Below are 23078 nucleotides of genomic sequence, written 5' to 3'. Positions count from 1 at the left end.
AGTTGCAGGGGTGGAAAGTAATTAATTACATTTACTCATATTACTGTAATTGAGAAGTTTTTTTTATGAACTGGTACTTTTTTGAGTACATTTGGGAATCAATACTTATACTTCTTCTTGAATACATTTTAACCAGAGTAACTACTTTTACTTGGGTACAATACTCTTGTACTTTCTCCATCTCTGTGACTACACAGTATCAGTGTTGATATGGGTTAAACATTTCAGAGTGGATTTCAACTCCCAAAGTATAATTTTAACTCCATTCTGAGTGAAACAGTCTTCAATGTTGGACTTGTTTGACAGTGTTGATCCACTGTTGTTAGTTCAACTCTGTGAAGAGTCAACTGATCTAAGCTCTGCCCATGATTTTTGTAATTTCCCCTTCTGGGACTAATAAAAGAATATCTTCATTTAAAATCTGGGGGGGGACCCACCTTACCAAAGACTTTCAAGAGTTACTGCAGCTTTGTTATATTGTAAAATATTTAGAACTTTCAAAAGTGAAGTTTGACTTTATGTAGTTTGGACCTATAGACACTTTTGAGGTGTTAATTAAACTCCATTTGAGTTTAATTAGCTCTGTCAATTTTGCCTTTTATTTTACTTTATTATAGAGGTTTGATGCTACCTGAACAACCTGGTTGGAGATCTGTGCTCTTATTTTTCTTGCCAATGAGGAAAGATCAAACGTTATAGTACTACTCCTCAGTAGCTAGTGCTTAAGTACTCAGTAATTAAAGTAAACTTTATATGAGGTACTTTTACTCAAGTAGATTTATAGGCCACAATTTTTGCATTTACTTAAGTAAATTTTAACCAGAGAAACAGTACCTTTACTTGAGTACAATAGATGTGTACTTTTTCCACCTCTGTTGAGTTGTGGCTCCCCTGTACGCTTGCTTGCTTACTTCATGGCTTGGTTAAGAGCATTTCAATCAGGAGAGAATTAATACAAGTTTAAAAGTTTGGAAATGATTTAGAATGTGAATTGTCTATGGTAGATAGACTCCATTGTGATGTCTTTATGTACTTGAAGGGGTAATGAGATATGATGAGAAGTGGCCTTTTGAGGAGCTTCAGCCAGACATCAGTGAGATGGCTTGGAGGTGGTGATGAAGTTATGCAGGATTGCATTGAGAAGCTGGACCTGGACATAGATGAGATGCAGTGGAGGTTGCTGGGATGGAGGAGGGTTGCAGTTGTGACACTGAAACAACAGGCTGACTGTGGAGGAGCGGAGTACAGATTTTATAATATGACAGCAGCAGGATAACTGGACTGAGAGAGGTTCTGGAAAAATGGGATTAGTTCAGACTTAAGTAAGTAGACGCCCATACCAGCTGATTACCAGAGCGGGGAAAGGGAGACATGTGAATGAGTGATTATTAATGCAGAAAGCTTGAGTGGAAATGAAAGTCCTCTTGCTTGAACTTAGATTCATTTATGTTTTTAAGTCAGGCTTTTTATAGCATCAGCTTTTTATAGGTTGTTGATGCTTTTCTCTGTTAAATATGATTAAAAAATGAAAATAATCAGTTTTCTCAAATAATTCATGTGATGCAGAAGTGTCACCTTTATCATTAGGATATAATGATGGGTGTATTTCATGATTAAGCTGACAATAGCTGATAACCAAAAGTAAATAGGGACACAATGAGCTCATGACTCCAGCAGTTGCACTCCTTTATAATGTAGTTTTGTCATTGCATTCAGTCACTTCAGCTCACTTTTGTTTGCTTTCTTCTTCCAGAGGTTTCTGTTCCTTCAACAGCAGATGCAGTTTGCTCTGTTGTCATGGAGATGGTTCAGTTGTTCATCATTCACTTTAATGAAGATGTTACATGCTGAAATTTCTGTTAATTGGTCAACTGCTTGGTGCTGTTACATCTATAAATAGACTATTGTCTAATGAACATGTTTTAGATATAAACATGCATATGCAGACATTAATTGTTGCCTAGCAACAGCTGCTGTAAATGGGAGAAGACATATTCTGGGAGGACAGATAGACGAGTCGTCTTTGAAATCTGTCAATTTAAGAATGGAGAGGGTTACTGAGTGCATCAACAACTGGAGACACTTTATTGTAAAATGAACGTCTTAGAAACTGGGCTGACGTTTGAGCTAATCAGACTGATACGCTTATTTGAACTCTAAGATATTATTCAGTTAGTTTAATTGATTGTATTTTCAATTTTCCTCAACATGAAAGTTACCTTGCTAAAAGTAACATTATAGAGGGGAGATATTGGACCTTTGACATATTGATATAAATGTAGTGGATCTGAATATCCACCCTTCTTCCTTAGACCCTACATGTACAAATGAGGTCATTACATTTGGCTGTCCTACAACATAGTAATAATTTCTGCTATTAGAATGTTTCGGATACGACACCAGCGTGGCTCGGTTGGTGGAACCTGCACCCATGTGCAGAGGCTGATGTCCTCTGTAAACTGGCTGCGAGATCACTTCCCGGTCTAGGCGCATGTGTGGCACATGGTTTCCCCTATTCTTCAGTTTTTTGGGATATTTTGGGGAGTTTGCCTGGAAATAGTCAAGTATTTCGTAATGTTGGTGAGATGTTTGAATGTTTTTGAAGGTTTAATTGGAAGCTGTTTTTGGAAAAAGTCTGCTATGGTTTTTTTTTTTTTTTTTGGCATTTTTATTAGAATTTGGGAAATTTGACTGGAAGTTTGGGAGAATTTGGGGAAAATTTCATGTTTTTATATGGAGGTTTGTGAAATGTTTTTAAAATTTTCTGGAATTTGTTTTTGTTACTGGGAGAAAAGGTGCTTCAATATTTTTACGTACTTTCATAGAAATTTTGAAAAAATATAGATAAATTTTTGAGAATTTTGTTGGGAACTTTCAAGGAATGTCATTTGACAAAAAAGCCCCCGGAAATTTCAGGGAAGTTATTTGGGTTTTTGGGAAAATGTTCTGTCATTTTCATGAACTTTTGGAGAATGTATTTGTCAATTTTAGCAAATTTGCTTGGAAGTTTTTAAATATTTTCATTGAAATTCTGGGGATATGTTTAAATATTTGGAAGAGTTTAATTGGAAGGTTTATTTGGGAAATGTGCATTTTTCTTTTTTATTTTCATCACATGAGAATTTGGGAAATTTGTTTAGATGTTTCTTGAAATTTGTTTGGAAAATTTGTGTGAAATATGATTGGGAATTTGGGGGATGTCCTTTGAAATAAAAAAAAAAACATGGACATTTTGGGGAATTTATTTGGATATTTTCATGGACTTTGAGGACATTATTTTGTAAATTTTAGGGAATTTGAGTTTGTCTGAATTTTTCAGGTTTTTGTGCGTGTGGGGGGGGGATGTTAAGACTTTATGATAAAATTTCACTGAAAAATGTTGAAATTTTTTGAAGAAATTTTAAAGGTACATTTGTTGGATACTTTAAAGATATGCTTTAGAATTTCCACAGAAATTTTGGGACATTTCCTTGAAATTTTAGGGAATTTGTGTGCATTTTAGCAGGGCAAATTTCCAAGAAATTCTGAACTTTTGGTGGAAATTTGTTCATGCTTGGCGTTAACAAATCCTTGTGGTTCATCATCAAGTAACAAAAAAATATCAACACTGTTTCTTACTGACTGAGACCCCCAACAACTGACCAACTGGCTGACACACAGAAAAACATATCCTTAAAAAAGCTGTCCAGTGGTGTATGTTCTGCACAAAAAGGGCCTTGGTGGAGTAATTCCTATTGAAGACAAGGCTGAGGTTTTAAACTCATCCTAAATAAATAGGAGAAACTAAAATGCATTTCAAACATAAGTTCAGGTCTCAGGAGGCTTTACTATAGATCTATAAACTACATTATTATAGAGGTGAGATACTGAACTTTAAATGTATTGGTATTAATGTAGTGAATCTGAACATCAGTGTACAAACTACCCAGACAGAAGACGTGTCAGAGCTTTGTGTATTTCCATGTTTTCCAGCACTGTCTTCCTCTTTTTACTGGTTTCCATTAATTCTCCATGTTAGTGGGAGACGTGACTGTATTGATCTGGCTGTTTAACAACTGCACCCTGTCAGCTTGCCTCAGCCATTACAATACACACAATTAGCCTTCGCCGAAAACACGACTCTATTGTGTATCTGAAAGACACATGCCTCCTTTGTGCCACTAAAATGGTTTTTCCTAATTAGTTGCAGGAGTTGAATGACAGCTTTGTCCGATACTGTCACACCGACACGGAGGCTTTTCTGAGTGATATCAACCGCTCGCTGTCATCAAGCAGGCAAGTGTTCCAGCAGCTGGAGAGGAAGACCGTCTCAGAACCTCGGGAGAATGACTGGGACCGAATACAGAGCCAGGTCAGGAGCAAGACGCACATTAAGGCTCCGTGAAAATATTAATCCTGGTCTAATTCTTCTTCTCTAAGCCTTGCCATTCCCTTGACATGTCAATTCTTGCATGGGGACAACAGCATCACAGCTGCTGTACAGAAAGCACATATCTGTGCAGAGGTGATCATTCATGTTAACCAAGTGAATGGAAATGAGGACGCCTAATAATCCTCTGTGTTTACAAAAACACGAGACAGTCTGATAAAGCACGGCAGGCTTTTCATTGAAAAGACATTAAGATTTGCTGTTCCATGAGGCTCCTTTGTTTACTTTCTTTGCAACAAGCACCGTTTCCATAGAGGGGGTGGGGTGTGTGCAAAGAAGATGTCTTTTTTTTTTTTTCCTCCTTTATCTGGTGCGAAAGGTTGAGCACAAGGCAGGAGTGGCTCAGCCTTGACATGGAGTATCAAACGGTGAATGTGTTTTCAACACATACCTTGCACCTTTTTCACAGGTGCAAACTCTATAGTGCTGTATGTAGCTTATTATGAAACATTAGAAACATCACATGGAGCAGTGTGTGTGATGCTTTGTTTTCATAAGGATCATGATAAACATGTAATCACCTCATGTCTGATCAAACCCAACAGGTGGTTGCCAGCAGAGTTCTTCGTTATGAAATGGCAATGGCAGGGAAATACAGTAGTATTTGTCCCCTTCCTGATTTCTTATTTCTTTTGCATATTTGTCACACATAATTAATGTTTCAGATCATCAAATAAATTTTAATACTGCACAGAGACAACCGGAGCAAATATAGAATGCAGTTTTTAATACTGATTTTATTTATTAAGGGGGAAAACCATCTCAACCTACCTGGCCCTATGTGAAAAGTAATAGCCCCCTTGTTAAATCATGAGTTAACTGCAACAACCATATTTTTCTGAAATCTGAGTTCAATTTCACCAGCCACACCCAGGCCTGAAAACTGCCAGTTCTCCTGAATCAAGAGATCACTTATATAGAACCTGTCTGACAAAGTGAAGTATGCCAAAAGACCTCACAAAGCACCACATCATGCTGCAATCTACAGAAATGCAAGAACAAATGAGAAACAAAGTCATTGACATCTATAAGTCTCAAAAGGGTTACATATCCATTTCTAAAGCTTTGGACTTCATTGAACCAAATTGAGAGACATTATACTCAAATTAAGAAAATGTGGAACAGTGGTGAACCCTCCTACTAGTGTCCAGCCTACCAAATTTACTCCAAGAGCACTTTGACGACTCATCCAGGAGGTCACAAAAGAACCCAGAACAACTTCAAAAGACCTGCAGGCCTCGCTTGACTTAGTTAAGATCAGTGTTCATGATTCAACAATAAGATAGAGACTTGATAAAACTGGCAATCATGGGAGAGTTCCAAGACAAAAAAACAACGCTGACCAAAAAAGAAAACTCGTCTCACCTTTGCAAAGAAACATCTTAATGATCCCCAAGACTTTTGGGAAAATATTCTGTGGCCTGATGAGACAAAAGGTTAAAATGTTATATCTGAAATAAAAATAACCCAACATTTCATAAAAGAACATTATGCCAACGGTCAAACATGGAGGTGGAAGTGTGAAGGACTGGGGCTGCCTTGCCGTTTCAGGACCTGGATCACTTGCTTTAACTGATGAAACTATGAATTTTGCTCTCTACCAGAAATCCAGAAGGACAATGTCTGGCCATCAGTGCAAGTGGAAAATGATCCAAAAAAATTCAGCAATTCCATCTCAAAATAAAAGTTTTGGAGTTGCCTAGTCAAAGTCCAGTTAAATCCAGTAGAAATGAGAATGACCTTAAACAGACCAGACATGCTCTAACCCTCTGATGTAGCTGAATTTCCAAAAAAAAAATCTGTAAGGGGGCCAAAATTCCTCCACGGCAAGCAAAAGATTCATTGCCAGTTATTGCCAAAGCTTGCTTGCATTTGCTCCTGCCAAGGGGGGCACAACCACTTATTAGGTTTAGGGATCAGTTACTTTTTCACATAGGGCCAGGTAGGTTTGGATGGCTTTTTTCCTTTGATAAATGAAGTCATCCTTTAAAAACTGCATCTTGTATCTTTGTCTAATGTTAAGATTTGTGATGATCTGAAATTTGAAGTGTGACAAATGTGCAAAAAAGAAAAATCAGGAAGGGGGAAGTACTTTCTTACAGCACTGTACCTCTGACTGTGCACCAGACCAAGGTGTTAATAAAATGTGAATATTGAAAAGGTAGTCTTAAGTCGGTTTCCATCTTCAACAGGTTATCCAGAGAGATGTCAGAGATTGCCCCATCTGCCTGACAGCACTGTGCAGCTCAAGCCTTTTACCAGAAGCATGTACATCCACCCATGGACACAGACCAACCGTGCTCCTGTCCTGCTCCCATCTCTACCACCAGCTCTGTCTGGAGGCTTTTGAGGCTTTCACTGTAGAGAACAGACCCTCCTGTCCCCTGTGCAGATCTCTCTACCACAAAAAACTCATCTGAACAGGTACTTGGCAAGCAAAAAAGATTTTTTAATGAAGTCATATTTGTATCTTCAGTTAAGTGTTGTCAGACTGATGGGGTTTGAATTGACTTGGTAGAGTAGTATTTCCAACATTATGGGACTTAGGCTGCTTCATATCCTTCATGAGTAGTATCCCAAATATTGCTGGAGCCTTGACCATTAGCTTTCATACTAGTATGAAATATGTCATGACAGTCTCTCAGTTGCTCTGATCTCATAAACAATTAACCCCCAAAAAATCTTGAACTGGAAGGTTACTCTCTGCTGCCCCTTGTGGTTGCATAACAGCTGAGACCAGTTACTGATTTAAGTCGGTTGACTGTTAAGTAGTGCAATGAACCAGAGAACATGACTAGCTCATAATATAAGGTTCTTCTGGGCTAGACAAATACTAGTATGCACAATTTGTAATGTCATACTTGAACCATACGTATTCCTGCACACGTGTATGCAAGATTTTAGCCTGCCTTTGATTTTTTTTTAAAGTATTTTCAAAGTGCAGTTAAACAGAGCAAGGAATTTTTAACACAGATTTTCTTAGTTTTATTTTAGATGCTAACATTATTTTACTTTGCTCACAGAAACTTATCAGGCCTCTGATACTAATATTCAGCTGTGTCTCCTTTTTGCTGGATAACAGCCTGCAGTCGTTGGTTGTAATTTTCAACAAGTCTCAGTCACAACTTCTGAGGAATCCCAGCCCATTATTCTTTGGCCAATCTCTCAAGCTCCTCCAGATTTGATGGTCTTCTGGCATGGACCTTGGGTCTTCCGTTTGCCCCACACATTTTCAGTGGGATTCAAGTCAGGGCTTTGAGCAGGCTGGTCAATAAAGTTCACTTTGGTCTTCTGTAGTAAGCTCTTCACCAGGAACCACTTATATTGAAGGTCGTTGTGGTGTTAGAAGACAAAGCGACAACCCAGACCCAGTTTTGCTGCTGACTGCTTAAGGTTTTCTTTCAAAATCTTCACTTATCATTCTTTCTTCATGGATCTTTCCACTTTTATGAGATTCCCAGTTGCAGATGCACTGAAGCGTCCCCACAGTATAAAACTCTCACTGTGGGGACGGTGTTCTTTGGGTTATATACCACTCCCTTTATTTCCTCCAAACATAAGCAACATCTCTATGGCCAAAGAGTTCTAGTTTGGTCTCGTCTGACCAGAGGACATGCTTCCAGTATGCATAATGCTTCTCCAGGTTGTCCTTAGCATACTTCAGTCTGGCTTGAAGGTGTCTCTTCTGCAGAATGAGTTTTTCTTGGTCTGTAACCTCTCAGTCCATTCCTGTGCAGGGCTCTGATTATTCTTCTTTAAGACTACAATTCCTGACTTAGCTCAAACATTTCCTTAGGTTTTTATACTGTGTAAATTGGGAGATAACCTTTAGTTTTAATGTAACTTTTTACACGCTTTTTGCTTATTCTACATCCAATGTTAGGCACAAGAAAATGAATTAAATATCTTGAATGTAAATAAACTTGGCAGTAAAGCTGACTTTGATTGTGATTGTGAGGGGTCAACTTTTTTGAAGTTTTTAACAGCATGTCATTATTGGTTCCTGGAAAAGCTGGTATACTTTTCATTTATCCCTCACATTTTAAGAGGCCTATCCAGCTACTGAAAATCGCCTTGTGGTATAAACAAAGACATGTAAGACCATCTTTCATATTTAGATAATTAAAGAATGGTTACTAAAACCCTCCACCCCCAATATGTTCACTGGTTTTGAGGTCCAAAATATCCTGATGACTAAGGAAAAAATGTTTCCAGAGCTTTTTTCTACTTTTATTTGCAAACACACAAAACATCAAAAATAATGAAACGAACATTTAGCAAACTGAGAAATTGTAAAAAATACATTCACAAGACATGTACCAAAAATTACATGCAGAGACCAACTGACATATAGACAGAAAAAAAGCTGCTTCACTTACAGTACAGGCCAACTCTCAACTTTAAACCCCACAACACAGATGTACTGTAAAAAGATTGCTTGAATAGAAAATGGCCCTGTCACTTTTTAATCTCTGAACTACAGCAGGGAGTGTGACTGTGGTGTTTTATTAATGTTTGATTTTCCTGCCAGGTATGATGGAGCTGGTTGGAATATCCACTGAAGTCATATGAGTTAATGTACATCAAGACTAAGTTTAAAATTTGACTTTCAACCATTCAAATTCTCCAATGCCAATTTATAATATCCTTTTTGGTCTTCCATATCAATTGGGCTCACTTGATTTTGTCCAATTATCAGCATGGCCTTAAATGTCAGTAAAGTAGCTACAGAAATGCACAAAACAAATGAACAAGATAATCCACTACATGTTTCTTTTGGTAAATGTAAATCAACCTGAACTCCTGAACTGACATCTTTCATGAGCAGAAGCATGCTCCTCCTGTGTTTCTGAGATGGTTTAACATGTCTAAGTCACCTTTTATAAAACATTCCCTGGTCTGATTTGTTATTTGAGAAAATGGCTTCAGAATGCATTCAGTTATTAAGAGTAGCACATTTCCTTCTTTAAATCCAGTCTTTGTATTAAACCAATGGCAGACCTAAGAAATAAAAATTCAAATGTATTTAAAATTAAAATTTTCTTACTGCCTTTTTGAATCACATCATTTTAGCCACTATTTTAACACATGACACCAATTAGACCATAAAATCAACACCATTAGATCACTCAAGCCTATTCTAGCAAATGCTCAAGTTTTACGGGTAATGAACAAGTCTCAGAATAGATCCTCCCTCTAGATAAGCACTACTGTGACGACATTCATGGCAGAAAGCGATGTGTATGTTTTACCAGCTGGCTTTAGACTATAAACTGTAGCGTACAGGGATCACAGTGGGACTGTCTACAAACAGTGTACACGTACTGTACATGTACAGAAACAATGCAGAACAAGAAACGACCTTAACATTAAGCCTGCGAGATGCTTGTTGTGTAAGGCATTTAAGGTGGTCCTAGAGACAAAGAACGTCACAGTTCAGAAAACTATGCAGCAATACAACAACATGTAAATGGGGCCTGAGTCACAGAGTCTAACGGCTGCAAAGTTTTTCACTCCTGCATTCTGTATGTGAAGACTGTTCCAGGTTTGCATTAGATTTAGGTGTTTGTAAAAAAATATGTACAACAAAATTCAGATAGCTTAGTGAGTCGGACCCTCAGGGGGCATAGGGAGAGTCCAGTATTTACATCCAAATTATGCAAAAGAGATATGAAACACAATAGAATATGTACATGTAAATACAACATTTACAAAAAGGATAAAATTTCAAATTTTCAGTGCCCTGTCAATTTAAAACAGATTTTTTGGGGATGAGCAAAACTTTGATGATTTTTTTTTTCTTTTTTTGCCATTTGCATATTAAAAGTTCAGAACATAAATCCACAGGGTTGGCTCCAAGCTGAGGATGCTTATCCCTTGTAGTTTTCCATTTGGAGAGTAGCTCAAGTCTAAGCTAGAGCACCTAAAAAAGTTCTCATACTACTTCTAATGACATCATCAATTAAGTTAAAGCGCACTTGAGTAAAGCCAAATAAAAAGACAAATGAGAGCGGAGTGCTAAAATCTGAGGCCTGTCAATGACGACAGTGCTAATGCATAAAACGTGAACTGTATTGCCGTGCTGTTTAATGTAATGAGACTAGTGTGAATAAATGACTTTCATGCTTCATGAAGCACATTTTGTTTTCACATTTTAAGCTTCAACAAATCAAGCCTGACACATTGACTCCTTATCATTCCTGTATCAGTTCATATAACAATCAAAGATCAAATGCTGAAAATGCTTCATGTATCAGTGATACTGATTCAAGTGGACATACTGACATTAAAAATGAGTCTTAATGGAATACTCCAGGTCTGTTTTATGTACTGTGTATAAAGGAAGAGCAGGACAATGGAAGAGAAACCTTTAGTCTTTATGCTAGAATTTAGAAAAAAACAAAAGGTGCATTATTTTACCAGCATATTCCTCTTGCTTTTGTCTTAGATTATGGTGAGAAGGATAAAACAGGTAGAGAAGCTGGGGGGTGGGAGAGGGCCCCTGAAGCAAGAGATGGGTGGTTTAAAGTCACAGTCGCAGTTGAGGTCAACATCAAGGTCACTGCAGTGATGCCAGTCTATTTCACCCGTTAGCCTCATCCCTGGCTCTGTCCCAGCCTCCATCCGAGATGCAGAGGATGGAATGTCACGAAGCTAAATTGCTCTCAGCCTCCATTTGCAGCATCCGTCAGACACTGCCCGAGTTTATTAAGTTCTTTCCAATCCCTTTCACCTTTCAGCAGTCAGGCAGTACTGTCGAAATCTCCCTTTGGCTGTGCTAAGGTGTGTGCATGTGTGTGTACGTGTGCGTGTGTTGATCTATCGTCCATTTCACAGAGTTTTCTGATGCCCGTTGGCCGAGATCTTCCCAGATTCAGGGTCTGTAGGGCTGTTTGACAGTTGCAATTTATCCAGACCTGGGCAGGGGGAGATAAGGGAGAGAAATCTCATTAAAAAGCCTCAGACTTTCACTTAGACAGAGGTATTGATGTGCTTTTTTTCCTCCTCACTGCCTCTGTCTGACATTTTCTAACCCTATCCCATCCTGTGTATCAAACACCCCGGGCCTGTCACCACAAGCCTTTGAGACTAGCCCCATCCTCTGTCACATGTCAGTCCTGCAGCACATTGGATCTCAAGGAATTTCTCCCATTTTGTCACTCCTGGTCATGCTGTCAGAGGAGTAAACATGACCGCCCTTCACAGCCCAGAGAAGGTTGATGGAGTCAGTATTTTTAGATGTAACTTTTGTTATGAAACTGATGAAAATCACTCCAAACATCTGACAGAGCAAAAGTGGGATTGTCAGATGAACCATGACAGAATTTTTTTTTTTCAGCAGGTGCTGGTTGTAAACATATAGAACAGGGATGGGCAACTTTGGGTACCAAGATGGACACATTAATTTTGTTGTCAGTGCCATAGGGACAAATCATCACATATTGTCTGATTGTCATTTCTCCCACTGGGATAACTAATACTTCAATGAAAGGAAGCAGGGTTCCTGTGGATCCTTTGCAGGCCATAAAAAGTCTTAAAAAGTCTTAAATTTTAGAGAGCACATTGCCCAAGACGTGTCTTTATCCAATCTTCATTATCTAGCTAGATTTTCAGGTTTAACCATTCTTTTTTTGTGTATATGCTTGTACATGTTACAGTTAATGCCATTTACAGCAGTGCAGTTTGTACTATCTGTAAGAGAGATATTAATGTAGTAATTGAGGAAAAGAAGAAGAAATATCTTCAATCACACAGACAAGACTCATCATTAGTAAAGGCTGCCCCGGATAACAGTGATTAAACAGTGACAGCAACGTGACCGCTATACAGTAAGGGTTCAAACTGTAGCTAAAGTTCTCTGTCTAAAAGTTCATAGGCTCTCCATGTCTGCATCTCTCTCCCTCTCTCTGCCGACCAGTGCGCCTTGATACCCAATAAATTGATATTTAGCTCTATGGCTATGTATGTTTTTCAAAAAGCTGCCATCTCATGTCAACAAAGCATTTTAGCGCATTAAAGCAAAGCTGTGCCATGTCACAAGAAGTGTCACCACATAATCCTTAGACAAAAAGACTCATTAATAATTAGACAAACAGATTAATTAAAAATAATAAGTGAAGTTAATAAGTTCATCGAAAACTGAATGGCAAAAATAAGACAAATCATCTCAGAAACTCTAAACCGTCCGTGATGCAGTGAGAGAGACGGTAGAGCTAGCATGCTACAGCCAGATTTTCTAAGGTTTTCAAACTTTGACAGTGTATCATTTATTTATTTATTTTTAATTTGTCTTTTGCAACATTAACATGTTAACCCTTTTTCGGCGAAATCTGGAAATAATACTATTTAATGACTGAATTTATGTAAAGTTAGCATTAGATTTTTTTATGTATCAAAGTTGGAAACAGGCTTCTTTAATGTGATTTGTGTTTTAGATAAGTAATCATTTTAAAATGAACATGTGAAAAACAACATATTAAAGCTAATTAGAAAGTACGCTTTATAAAGGAATACCAGTCTTCTATTATTAATCAATAAACTTGGATTTCTAACTGAATTTTCACCTCAAAATGTGTCATAAATATTTACCAAAATACAAGAAATTAAGTGTTGGGTGCTCAAAATGTCCTTTTACTTTTGTGAATCACTAGACCAAGTCTTTAAAGGGGACATATTTTACCCTTTGGTCTCAATCTGGGAATGGCTTGTTTTAGCACACATTTTCTGGAGGGGGGAGAAAGAGAGGGTGGAAGGGAATGGATTTTTCTGGTACTTGAGGGGATTGTGAACAGGCCAGGAGGACGTATTTCTGTTACAAAAGCCTGGAAAGTGATTTTTGCATAATATGTCCCCTTTAAACCCCAGCGTTACCAAGTTGCCTGCTTATAAATGTGAACAGCCTATCCTCATTTTGACAGGTCTAACATGTTGTTTTCTTTTTTAATAAACAGAATCAACTCAGCACAAATGCTACAATATATGTTATGACATCAGTTTAGAGTTTACTGATAGAATACAGACTGCCAGAAATCGTCAAAGTTGAGCGTTTATGACCAAAAAATGTCTTTTCCCTATACAGTTTGACATTTCATAAACAGTGCATTTAATCAGGAAATTCAGTCCTGGGCCGGCCTACGGACAAATCTCATTTTTCATTGTGCCGTGCAAAAAGTGGTCTTTTGTTTGTTAGTTTAGGTCTTAAAAAGTCTTAAATTTGATGTTTGAAAGTGTGCAGGAAACCTGAGGAAGCATATGTTGCTTTCATGATCATTTATAATACCAACATTTATGCTTTTGAACTCTAGTGAAAAAAGAACATTTTAATTAAATGAGATTAAGAATTTAATCTGTTTCGAGGCTGCTTTTGCATTAAGTGAGGCATAAAAAATTTCTATAGAAACATTTACAACCAATTAACTCTTCTAATTTCTTTCAAGAGCTAAACATACACAACTATTCAAAGACTGTATGAGAAATGTTTCATTTTTTATGCTTTCCTGGCAGATTTTGTCATGTTTCCTCTAAGTCTATAATCAACTAGCATTTGAAATTGACTTTGGGGGCTGCAATGAGTGTGGTGGAGGGCTGCCAGTTGCCCACCCCTGACTAAGAACACAAGAAAAATAAAGGTACATTTACCTAGTGCCTTTAGAAGCTCCTCCCGTACAGCTGAGGTGAATTTCCTCACAAGACAGAGCGTTGTCACCACTGCAAACAGCAGGTTGTATGAAAGGACAATGTAAAAGTTTCCCAGCCAATTAAATCTCCCGAAGTCTCCCAAGAGATCAAACCTGGTGATACCTGTGAGGAAAGAAGAGATTCAAATCAAATCACTGGAATAAAAAGCAAAAGTACACTCATGTAACAAATCGACGCGGCCTAAAAAAGAACACGGTTCTTCGCACTGCAAACATTGTGTCGTGTTGGCAGTTTGGTGAAGACTGCTGTTCCCAGGAGAACTTGAAAGGATGGCTCACTAAGTATAGCTGCAAAGGTGTGCAGGTGGACTTCATCTCTCTCATGCAGGATCCTCAGACAGAGAAAGAGGGCAGAAATCTCGTTGCACTTTATTTAACACCAAACTCATACAAAACTTTCCAGCTGATTGGAAGGAAAGACATTTGCACTTTGTGGTTTGTCCATGTTGCTATCCCTGTACTTGACCACAAGGATGGATTAGCTTTATCTCAGGGAAATAAAGTTATTCAGGGATAAAAGTCAGCACTTACTAACCTGATGTGTACAATATGTTCATTTACATGCCAAGGAATCTCCTGCCACACTATGTTAAATCTATGCAACCACAACAGCTTTATCTATGTAGGAATGATCAGTGGAGCAGCACAAGTCTCTTCACATTCTACTTCTCCGGTAACATCTTCACAACCTCTGTCGTCAATTAGACCGCCCAATCGATTCAGTGTCTGGAGAGATGTATTTACAGCAGCAGTAAGCAGTTTGCAAGCATCAAGGACCTTTAACAAAATTGCCTTTGAAGAGCCAGGGAGAGATATGATGGAGACCCCAGTCAATACAGCTTGCCACTGTGGTCTGGCTACATCCATTTCTACTGCCCAAGGTTTTGATCTCCGTTTGGTAATCTGAGAAAATCTAATTGGGGGTAAAAAGATGTTTGACATTTGTATTCACAGGCTTACAGTAGGAGAGCTGCAGGCATTAGTATGCAAGTGGTCATACATCCAAATAGCACATGTCATCAGGGATGTAAGGCACAGAGACTGTTTTCTCTGCATGCAGGGAACACTTAATGCAAGCTCCTTGCTTTTGGCTTTAACAAATGTTAAAATCAAAACATGGAAGGTATTTATCTATCTTTTAAAGCTTTCATAAAGAAGCAACAAGCCACAATTAACATACATTTGTTTTGGATGGCTAATAAACTCATGAATGTGACATGTGCTTGTGTGTATTAGTTTTCATTGTGTAAATGGATTTTACTGTCAGGCAGGAGGATGGGTCGATGAGGCATAACTACAGAGTTCCAGTATGCCCGTTATTTAATGTCAGCTATTTCCATTTACAGTCATTGAGAAATTTTATCTCTGACTTTAGATCATGTTTTTGCCAACCCAATGATTAGACATCCATTATTTGCTCTCTTTTAGATTTGTTTTGGGTCACTGCCTGAAGAAAATATCTGGCACTTTAGCTGCTAAATGCTCTACTATATTCTACTCTCTTTCTCCCTATCTACAGGTAGGTGCTGACTAGGTAGTGTTCTGTGATTATTTAATGGGCTCGTTGTCAGGCTCAAGAAAAAGAAAGGGAAGCCTAAGGTGATCATTGCTTTGATTTAGCATTGGTATTGGCTAATGCTGTTAACAAACATTGGTCAGTAGCAGATAATATGTCATACAGAAATATCCATAATTAATGTTTATTTAGGCTGACCAATCAAATTAATGCTAGTACACATAACTGCTGATGCAGAGAAGAGGGTTTTTTTTTGGTCAAACATGAAAAAAAAGAGTTAACTTCTCTCACAGTGAACCTCAACTGTGCTATTAATATCATTATTACCTCTGCCAAGGAGGTTATGTGATCAGCAAGGTTTGTTTGTTAGTTTGTTAGCAACATAACTCAAAAAGTTGTGGACGGATTTTGATTAAATTTTCAGGACATGTAAGAAATGGCATAAGGAGGAAGTGATTAGACTTTGGGACTGCTCCAGATCACCACCTGGATCCAGGAATTTTTTGAAGGATTCTTCACTATTGGGAGATAGGGCTAATGGCGGAGGTCTGTGCTCTCCGAGTGCTTTTCTAGTTTATAATATTTAACAAAGAAGTAATGAAAAGTTGGTCCCTCCTCTTAGCAAACTTGGCTGACACCATGAATGAAACAGTGACACAAAACAGCACTGACCTCCTGGCTGTGCATAAATATGCCTTTATGCACAGACTGGAGGAGAGAGAGGGAGAAACCTCCTTAATCTTCCGCTCCAGTTTATATTACTGTTTATCAGAAGGCAGGAGAAAAGAAACAGTAGACCTTGGCAGTGCAAAAGTTTTTTTAGAATTTGCATAATCTCTCCGCAAATTTTGCTGCCCCTGATGTGCATAGAAAGGCGCAACAAAATTCACCCCAGAATTATTTGCATTTTTGTGCCGTTTATTCACGTCGCCCTTAATGTGTACTGGTCTTTACACCAAAAGAAATGATGAAAAACCTTTGTTCATTTTTAAAACAGGTGTCAGCCCAAATTTTCACAATTGGTTCATGTCAATAGTTGTACATTTAGGCTGCGTGCAGGAGTTTACTAATCACTTTAGGTTGAAAAAAAAGATATTCCAATGTTGGATGTCAAGGGCTTCTATTGTTATTGCTGTGGCAGGGTAATTTCAGAAAATCCGACATTGAATTGAACATATTTTAAAACCCTTTCTCAGACCCTCTTCTTACATTTTAAGACCCAGTTGTATTTTCAATTTTTGACCTGTTACATTGGCAACACAGCTGCATATGTGTTTTGTGCTGATCATGGTATAAAACAGTGACAACATAGAGAAGAAAATGACAGTAGCATTTGTTCTTGTATGCAAATTAAGTTTTTTTGGAGCATTCTGAGATGAGACCATGATAAAAAAAAAAAAAGACACTGCTTTGATACCATAAAGCAGCGGGCAATGAAAGGTCTGATTTTTCATGGAAGGGGCCTAAAAGTAGTAACATCACAATCTAGAAGTACATTTTCAAGTTTTGTTCTGCACTTAAAATGTAAAAGAAGAATTTGCAAAATTGATTTATCAACTTTCAATACTTTTTAAGATGTTTCAGCCTGTTTGGTATCAAGCAAAAGCAAAGTTCACATTTATCTTTTAGCATATTTGCACATTTCAAGCATTGTTTAATTGTTTTTTTGTGTTACCTACCAAGGGACTATAGATGTAAATGAGCAGTTTTGCTTACTCAGCATATTTACATGTGTATTTAGTACATATGTTTATCAATGTGCCTTGTCCCTTTTAAATAAATGAATACATATGAAAACAGCAACAACAACAAAAAAAAACATTAATATTGTATTATTTTTATTAGTCCCAAACAGAAATGTTAAATTCTGGTACTGACAACTATATTTGTTGCTATTTCTAAACACTGCCAGACTTAAGCATATGTTTCTGTTGTTGTACAGATCCCCATCCTCTACAGTGCATGTTTCTCACACTGACATGAACAAAACAACACATCAACACACAAAACCCTTTCTTGTCTCTTAACATCTCACTTCGTCACACTCAACTTTCTGCATGTCTTTCTTTCATTCTCTTTGAGGCCTTTTTTCATCTCTGCTCCGTCTCATGCATTTATTCCTTTTTATCTATTCAACGTCACACAGCAGAACCTGTTGATATTTTGTAAAGCTCCCAGTGAGTCACTGTATACTCACTCACTCCGTCCCATTTTCCCACTCTGTTGGTCTCTCTCACACACTCAAACGCACGGAGTAGAGCTATTTGAACAGCTGTGTTCTGCCCTTCGCATGTTTATTAGTGCCATTGTGATGCTGCCTCTCCTGTCATTTTTACCCCTTCACCCTTTCTAGTGTCACTAAGGGGAACTATTTAACCAGCTTATGTTAATGCACTGAAAAATGCAGAAGAGGGGGCAAAGTGAGGCGAGGATGTTATGAAATCTTTTTAGTGATGTCAGATAAGATTTGTACCACTCTTACGTCTTTTTGTTGAACAAAGGGAGCTAGAGCCCTTAGCTTAGCATAGCGTAAAGATGATGCTAGCCTGGAAATACCCTGGCAGCTCAATGGCAAAAGTTCCCTTAGACATCAGGGTGAGTCCATAAAAGAGTGCAGCAGAAAATATGCAGGAATATTTACAGTGAGAGAGAGGAAGATGAATTTATATGACTGTACTTGTACTACCTCCATAAAACACTGCTTTAATTTCTCTATTAGTGTAATTTCTAATTCTTGTTTTTGTGATTTAAATTTGTGATTTAAATCTGTAAGGGTCATGCTTATTTTTTCCTACTAAGGCTTCTGTTTTTTATTGTGCATGCTTAACATACATGGGAATGGGGGGCATTATCAACATGTATAAGATCTTTTATGTAGTGTGACTTGAAAGCTGCTATTGGATGCTTGAATTTCACTCGGGATTATTGAAGTATTTGTATCTGTCAACAGGCTTTATTGGCATGGAAAATTGGTCACAATAGCTCATGTAATGTGCAGCAATATTTGCACAGTGTTGCACTTCACTCAGCAGATATGGAAGGTTCTGTTTCTGAAACTGCTTTGGCACCATGTTCTTCTCTTGGGATGGGTCTATAAAGAGCTGGGTCTGTGTTTGTCAAATACCCAAAACTCAACAATATTTTACCTTTATCAATACTGCTATCGAGTCTTACAGGCTCTGTGGTGTAACGTCATTTTATGATACTGGTGTAAAAACATACTTCAGTTCTTGCAAGGGGAACATCAGCTAAAAGCATATTGGATACAAATCAAATAATTGAATCAACCACCAACTGCCGGCTTGACAAAGAAAAAAGAACTCCACCCGTGCTGGGAATAACATGCATTCACAACACTTGGTTTGGCTGCTCCAGGACAATTTGCTTCTTCATCCACTCAGACAAATGCTTAAAAGAGCTCCCAAACTTTGTAAAAAGTCCCATTACTCAAAAAAAAAAAAAAAAAACATTGATCCAGTGTAAAAAGGTAAATTCAGTTTCTGATGAGAAACTTAAACAAAGACAGTTGTGAATATAAGGTATGTCTTTGTATATGAGGTATATAAAATAGACAGATCAGACTAAATCTGACTTTTAAACTCCAGCACTACTCAGTTTAGACCACTTCTGTTGTAAATTTTTGTCATCATCTTGTCTTTCCACCAAACGTTAGCAAAGTATCAATAATGGTATCGATAGAGACTTTGATCAATAAGGCTATCAATACTAATAAAAATTTATAATCTCCATTCCTATTCTTCTCCACTTTAGCAGAGAAAGTGTAAACATCAGACTACACAAAGCATAGATGTTAAGACAAAAGCATGTTGCATTGTCCTCTGTTTTCCTGTGACCCTCCTTGTGTGTGTGTGAACAATATCTCTGCTTGAAATTTTCTTTAAATTTGCAGGAGTGCATGTGTGAAAAGGGCTTACTGTTAGTACTATTACCACAGCCTACAGCTTTGTATTTAACTGAGTTTGGCATTGATCTTCTCATAAACTGAACTAAAAAGAGGAAAAAGCCCATTAAAAAACTTCCGTTGTGCCCTAAACATTCAATGAGTGCATGCAGGCTAGGTGTGAATTGGTAAATAAGCACGGCTACACTCACTCCTTGAAGCAAACGTAAACACCTGTACTCACCAAGAGTTCTGGACATCACCGGCAAGGCTGAACTCAGGACCAGGATGGACACACAACATCCTATGATCTACAGATCAGAGAAGATAATCAAACTTCAAATTTAACATCTTTTATGTACATAATATACCAATCTGTGAGGGACAAAACTGTGAGACATGTAAGAAAAGCAAACATGTGCCCACACATAAACACACAGCACTTGATGTTAAATTGGTTCCACATATTGTACAATTAGTAGCTCTGAAGTTGCTCATTACCAGGTTTTCTCTGTTGTCCTTTCAAGCCCTTTCACTCTAGCGTCATGGCTAGTTAACAAGCCTCACCACTCCCAAACTCATTACCAAGTGAATGGGTACTGCTACTGAGGGCCAAAGAGAGCACACATCCTTCACTCCCCCACCCTCCAAAAAAACCCCTACTGCCTCTGATGTACAAGAAAGGGGGCTTGCACTTTGCCTGTGTTTGCGCAACCTACAAACAAATATTGGACAGATCAACTAAAGCCATTGAGGGGCCTCTGAGGAAAGCATTAGTGAGCAGCAGGAGTTCTGACTAGAGAGGAAGGAGGAGGACAGAAGAGGAATAAAAGAGGAAATAGATGAAACGCAGGGGGTCCAATACACATCAGCATCTCAGGAAGAATCTCAGCACCCTTGCCCCCACTTCACCATCCCATCCTTACTGTTGTCATGGTTGTGTCGTCCTTCCTGGGAGTGAGGACCTCAAAGACTCGCAGGCTGTAGAAGCCAACGACAGAGGACACCATCAAGTAGCTGTTCAGCGAATCAATCAAGGAGCAACAACACTTCTCTGCTCAGCAGCTTCTGAGTCTGCACCTTTTCAGCTACAATAAAAGGTGATGAAACAACACGTCTTGTTTTCCGGAAGGTGTCCGGCTGAACTATGTCCTGAGTAAATAAAGCTGCCCTGAAAATGTTGCTCTTGGCCGTGGAGCATGCTGCTTCGGCCACAGACAAAGGAGGGGGTCACTGAAAGGATACAACATAAGGATGATCTCCAGCACCGCCTGTGCCACGCCAAATGTGGACAGGGAGGTGTTTCCAATGCCTCGGTCCTAGAAGACACAGACAGAAAAAGTGGGTTATTCAATGTCATCACACACTGATCTTATATAAACACATCACAAATAAAAAAGGAAAACAGGAAACGACAGCACTGCAGGCAGTTGCACACACATGCAATTACAGAAATCCTGCAAAGTAAGTGCGCTGTGCACGAAGAATTTCCCCTACTTGAGAGAGACAGAATCAAATTGGCTAAGTAATGAATGGAACAAGATGAAAGAGGCTCTTTTCAAATCACTGTCGATCATACAATATGTGAACAGGTGTTCAAACAAAAACGGCACATTGCTTACGGTAAGGAGAGTGCACGGGCTGAAAGCATGCCAAAAACATAAAAACAACAAAACAAAAAATACTTCAGCAAACACCCTCCCCACCTCCCCTCTAACCCCTAAACCTCTGAGACCTTTAGAAACCGGAGCAGGAAAAACACATACGTCTACATACGCTAAACATACCAGGCATCTGTGCTGTCAAATGATTAATATTTGCTTTTGTCAGACTTGGCACCAGTGCTGATCCTCTCAGGGATCAGTGGGTTGCAGAGAGTGCATACAATACTTCACGTTATATCTAAGTCTGACATGACCACACTCACCCCAAATTTAGTGATTTCTTTTAATATACAATTGATTCAAGTTTATAAAAATGCCTGATAAGTATAATTAAGTACAGGTTGGTGGGTTAATTTTGTATGACTACAAGTGTACAGTATTTATAAATCAGTCCTTCCTTATTTGTGAATGCTGTGTAGAAATGGACATATTCATAAAGCACTGCAGCTCAAACCCAGTACTTCAACATGACACTGAGGTACAGAGCTGTACAGTCTTAACTACTCTTGCAAAAACCTACATGTTTTAAAATGTGAAGTGTACAGTTTCAAGTAGTTTTGGAACATTATTTATATTTCATTGTATTTCTTTCTAACCTCTCTTGAGTGTCCTAACTTGATTTGTTTTGTAAAAGAGCCTGAAGAAAAAAGGAAAGCCTGGCAGGTTGTTTCATGCCTTTTTATGCAACTGTCATCCTGGGAGCTTACTGCAGAGCCATGGTGCAGTGCTCTTTCTCTCTTACATGGGGAATTAGCAGACAGCATCTGATGTAATTTATTAATGGAGGGAGGACGGGCGTGCATTAAGATCGTGTGTGTGTGTGTGTGTATACGCTCTGGCAATATGCATGTATGCGCACACTTTGGACAGCTAGCTTTCACAGCGCGCCTCCTTTCAACTCTTACTTCTTTTCATTCCAGTAGCAGGAACGGTGATGGAGTGTGTGTTTGTGTGTGTCGGAGAGGGAGGGGTCTGCATGTGTGTCGGAGGGGGAGTGGTAGATTAGTCTGTGCTGCCTGCTGTGGCTCTCTCAGTAGACATGTTGCATTTACTGCTTGTTAGATTAACACCTAGCAATACCTGCGCAATAGAAAGGTTGCTAGCATAATAGCCTGTGCTTCCTGTGTAAGTGACTGCAACAATTTTCTTAAACTTCATGTTCTTAAAAATGTTTTCATAAATGCACAAAACTCCTACAAAATTCCTAAATTGCTGGAGTGAGCTGCATGTGTTAAAGCCAACTTTATTCAGACTATTCCTGCCAGCCAAGTTTACCTTGCAAAGCTGACGGATTGGCCAGATTCCCTATCTGTTACCAAGCAAATACATCTTGCAAAGCTCCAATTTGAAACCAGTCTGAAAATGGACCTGACCAATCAGCTTCATTTGAGGAGAATGAGACAGTAGCTACAGGTCGGGTTCAGCCGTACTGGCAACCAATAGCAATAGCTGCCGCTAGTGTGGCGCTTAGCTTTGATGTAGCTATAGCATAGCAGCAGTTTTATCAGAACTGGACTACATTTCTTTATTAAATGAAGAGCAAAGAACAGCACTGAAAGCTTCAAGATGGAAAAGATGTTTAGCTCTTCTCCCAAACTGCTTTGGCATGAGTTTGAGATAGTTTTGATCAGGATTTAGTTGTACTCTAAGCCAGTGAATACAATGTCTGCCAACGCTGTAACAATAAGCTCTTTTATGGCTATAGTATAGCGACAGTTTTATTAGAACTGGGCCATATTTCTATATTAAAACAAGAGCAAAGAGCAGCACTGAAAGCTTCTCTTGGCAAGGAAGATATTTTTGCACTTCTCCCAGCCTCTGTATGAGTTAATCCACCAACAAGCTCCACCATCCATAAACTATGGTGGCA

The 23078-nt window shown here is 38.5% G+C and overlaps 2 protein-coding genes across 7 annotated transcripts in view; one reads left to right on the top strand and one right to left on the bottom strand.

The window, feature by feature from the left end:
* Positions 1 to 23078, top strand: part of rnf32 (ring finger protein 32) — a 45818-nt gene that overhangs the window by 13301 nt on the left and 9439 nt on the right. For 4 of the 6 annotated variants that reach the window (XM_041814551.1, XM_041814552.1, XM_041814549.1 and 1 more), the window contains exons 6-7: positions 4184 to 4351; positions 6622 to 6853. In XM_041814551.1, the coding sequence (XP_041670485.1) occupies positions 4184 to 4351; positions 6622 to 6849 (396 nt within the window). In that variant the 3' untranslated portion in view covers positions 6850 to 6853. Of the gene's footprint in view, positions 1 to 4183; positions 4352 to 6621; positions 6854 to 7511; positions 8381 to 23078 lie in introns of those variants that run through there. The other 2 variants (XM_041814550.1, XM_041814554.1) reach the window with 2 other exon arrangements.
* The window catches only part of lmbr1 (limb development membrane protein 1), a 47676-nt gene continuing 35388 nt past the window's right edge, over positions 10791 to 23078 (bottom strand). Inside the window, exons 13-17 of the mRNA XM_041814548.1 lie at positions 20790 to 20863; positions 20471 to 20561; positions 19789 to 19855; positions 14069 to 14230; positions 10791 to 11346 (exon numbers count right to left, since the gene is read on the bottom strand). Of these exons, the coding sequence (XP_041670482.1) occupies positions 11261 to 11346; positions 14069 to 14230; positions 19789 to 19855; positions 20471 to 20561; positions 20790 to 20863 (480 nt within the window). The 3' untranslated portion in view covers positions 10791 to 11260. The remainder of the gene's footprint in view (positions 11347 to 14068; positions 14231 to 19788; positions 19856 to 20470; positions 20562 to 20789; positions 20864 to 23078) is intronic.

The sequence above is a fragment of the Cheilinus undulatus genome, linkage group 19, assembly GCF_018320785.1.
Source record: "Cheilinus undulatus linkage group 19, ASM1832078v1, whole genome shotgun sequence".
In the NCBI taxonomy this organism is placed as follows: domain Eukaryota; kingdom Metazoa; phylum Chordata; class Actinopteri; order Labriformes; family Labridae; genus Cheilinus; species Cheilinus undulatus.
Note: the sequence above shows the minus strand (reverse complement) of the source record. Positions and strands in the feature narration are given on the sequence as shown.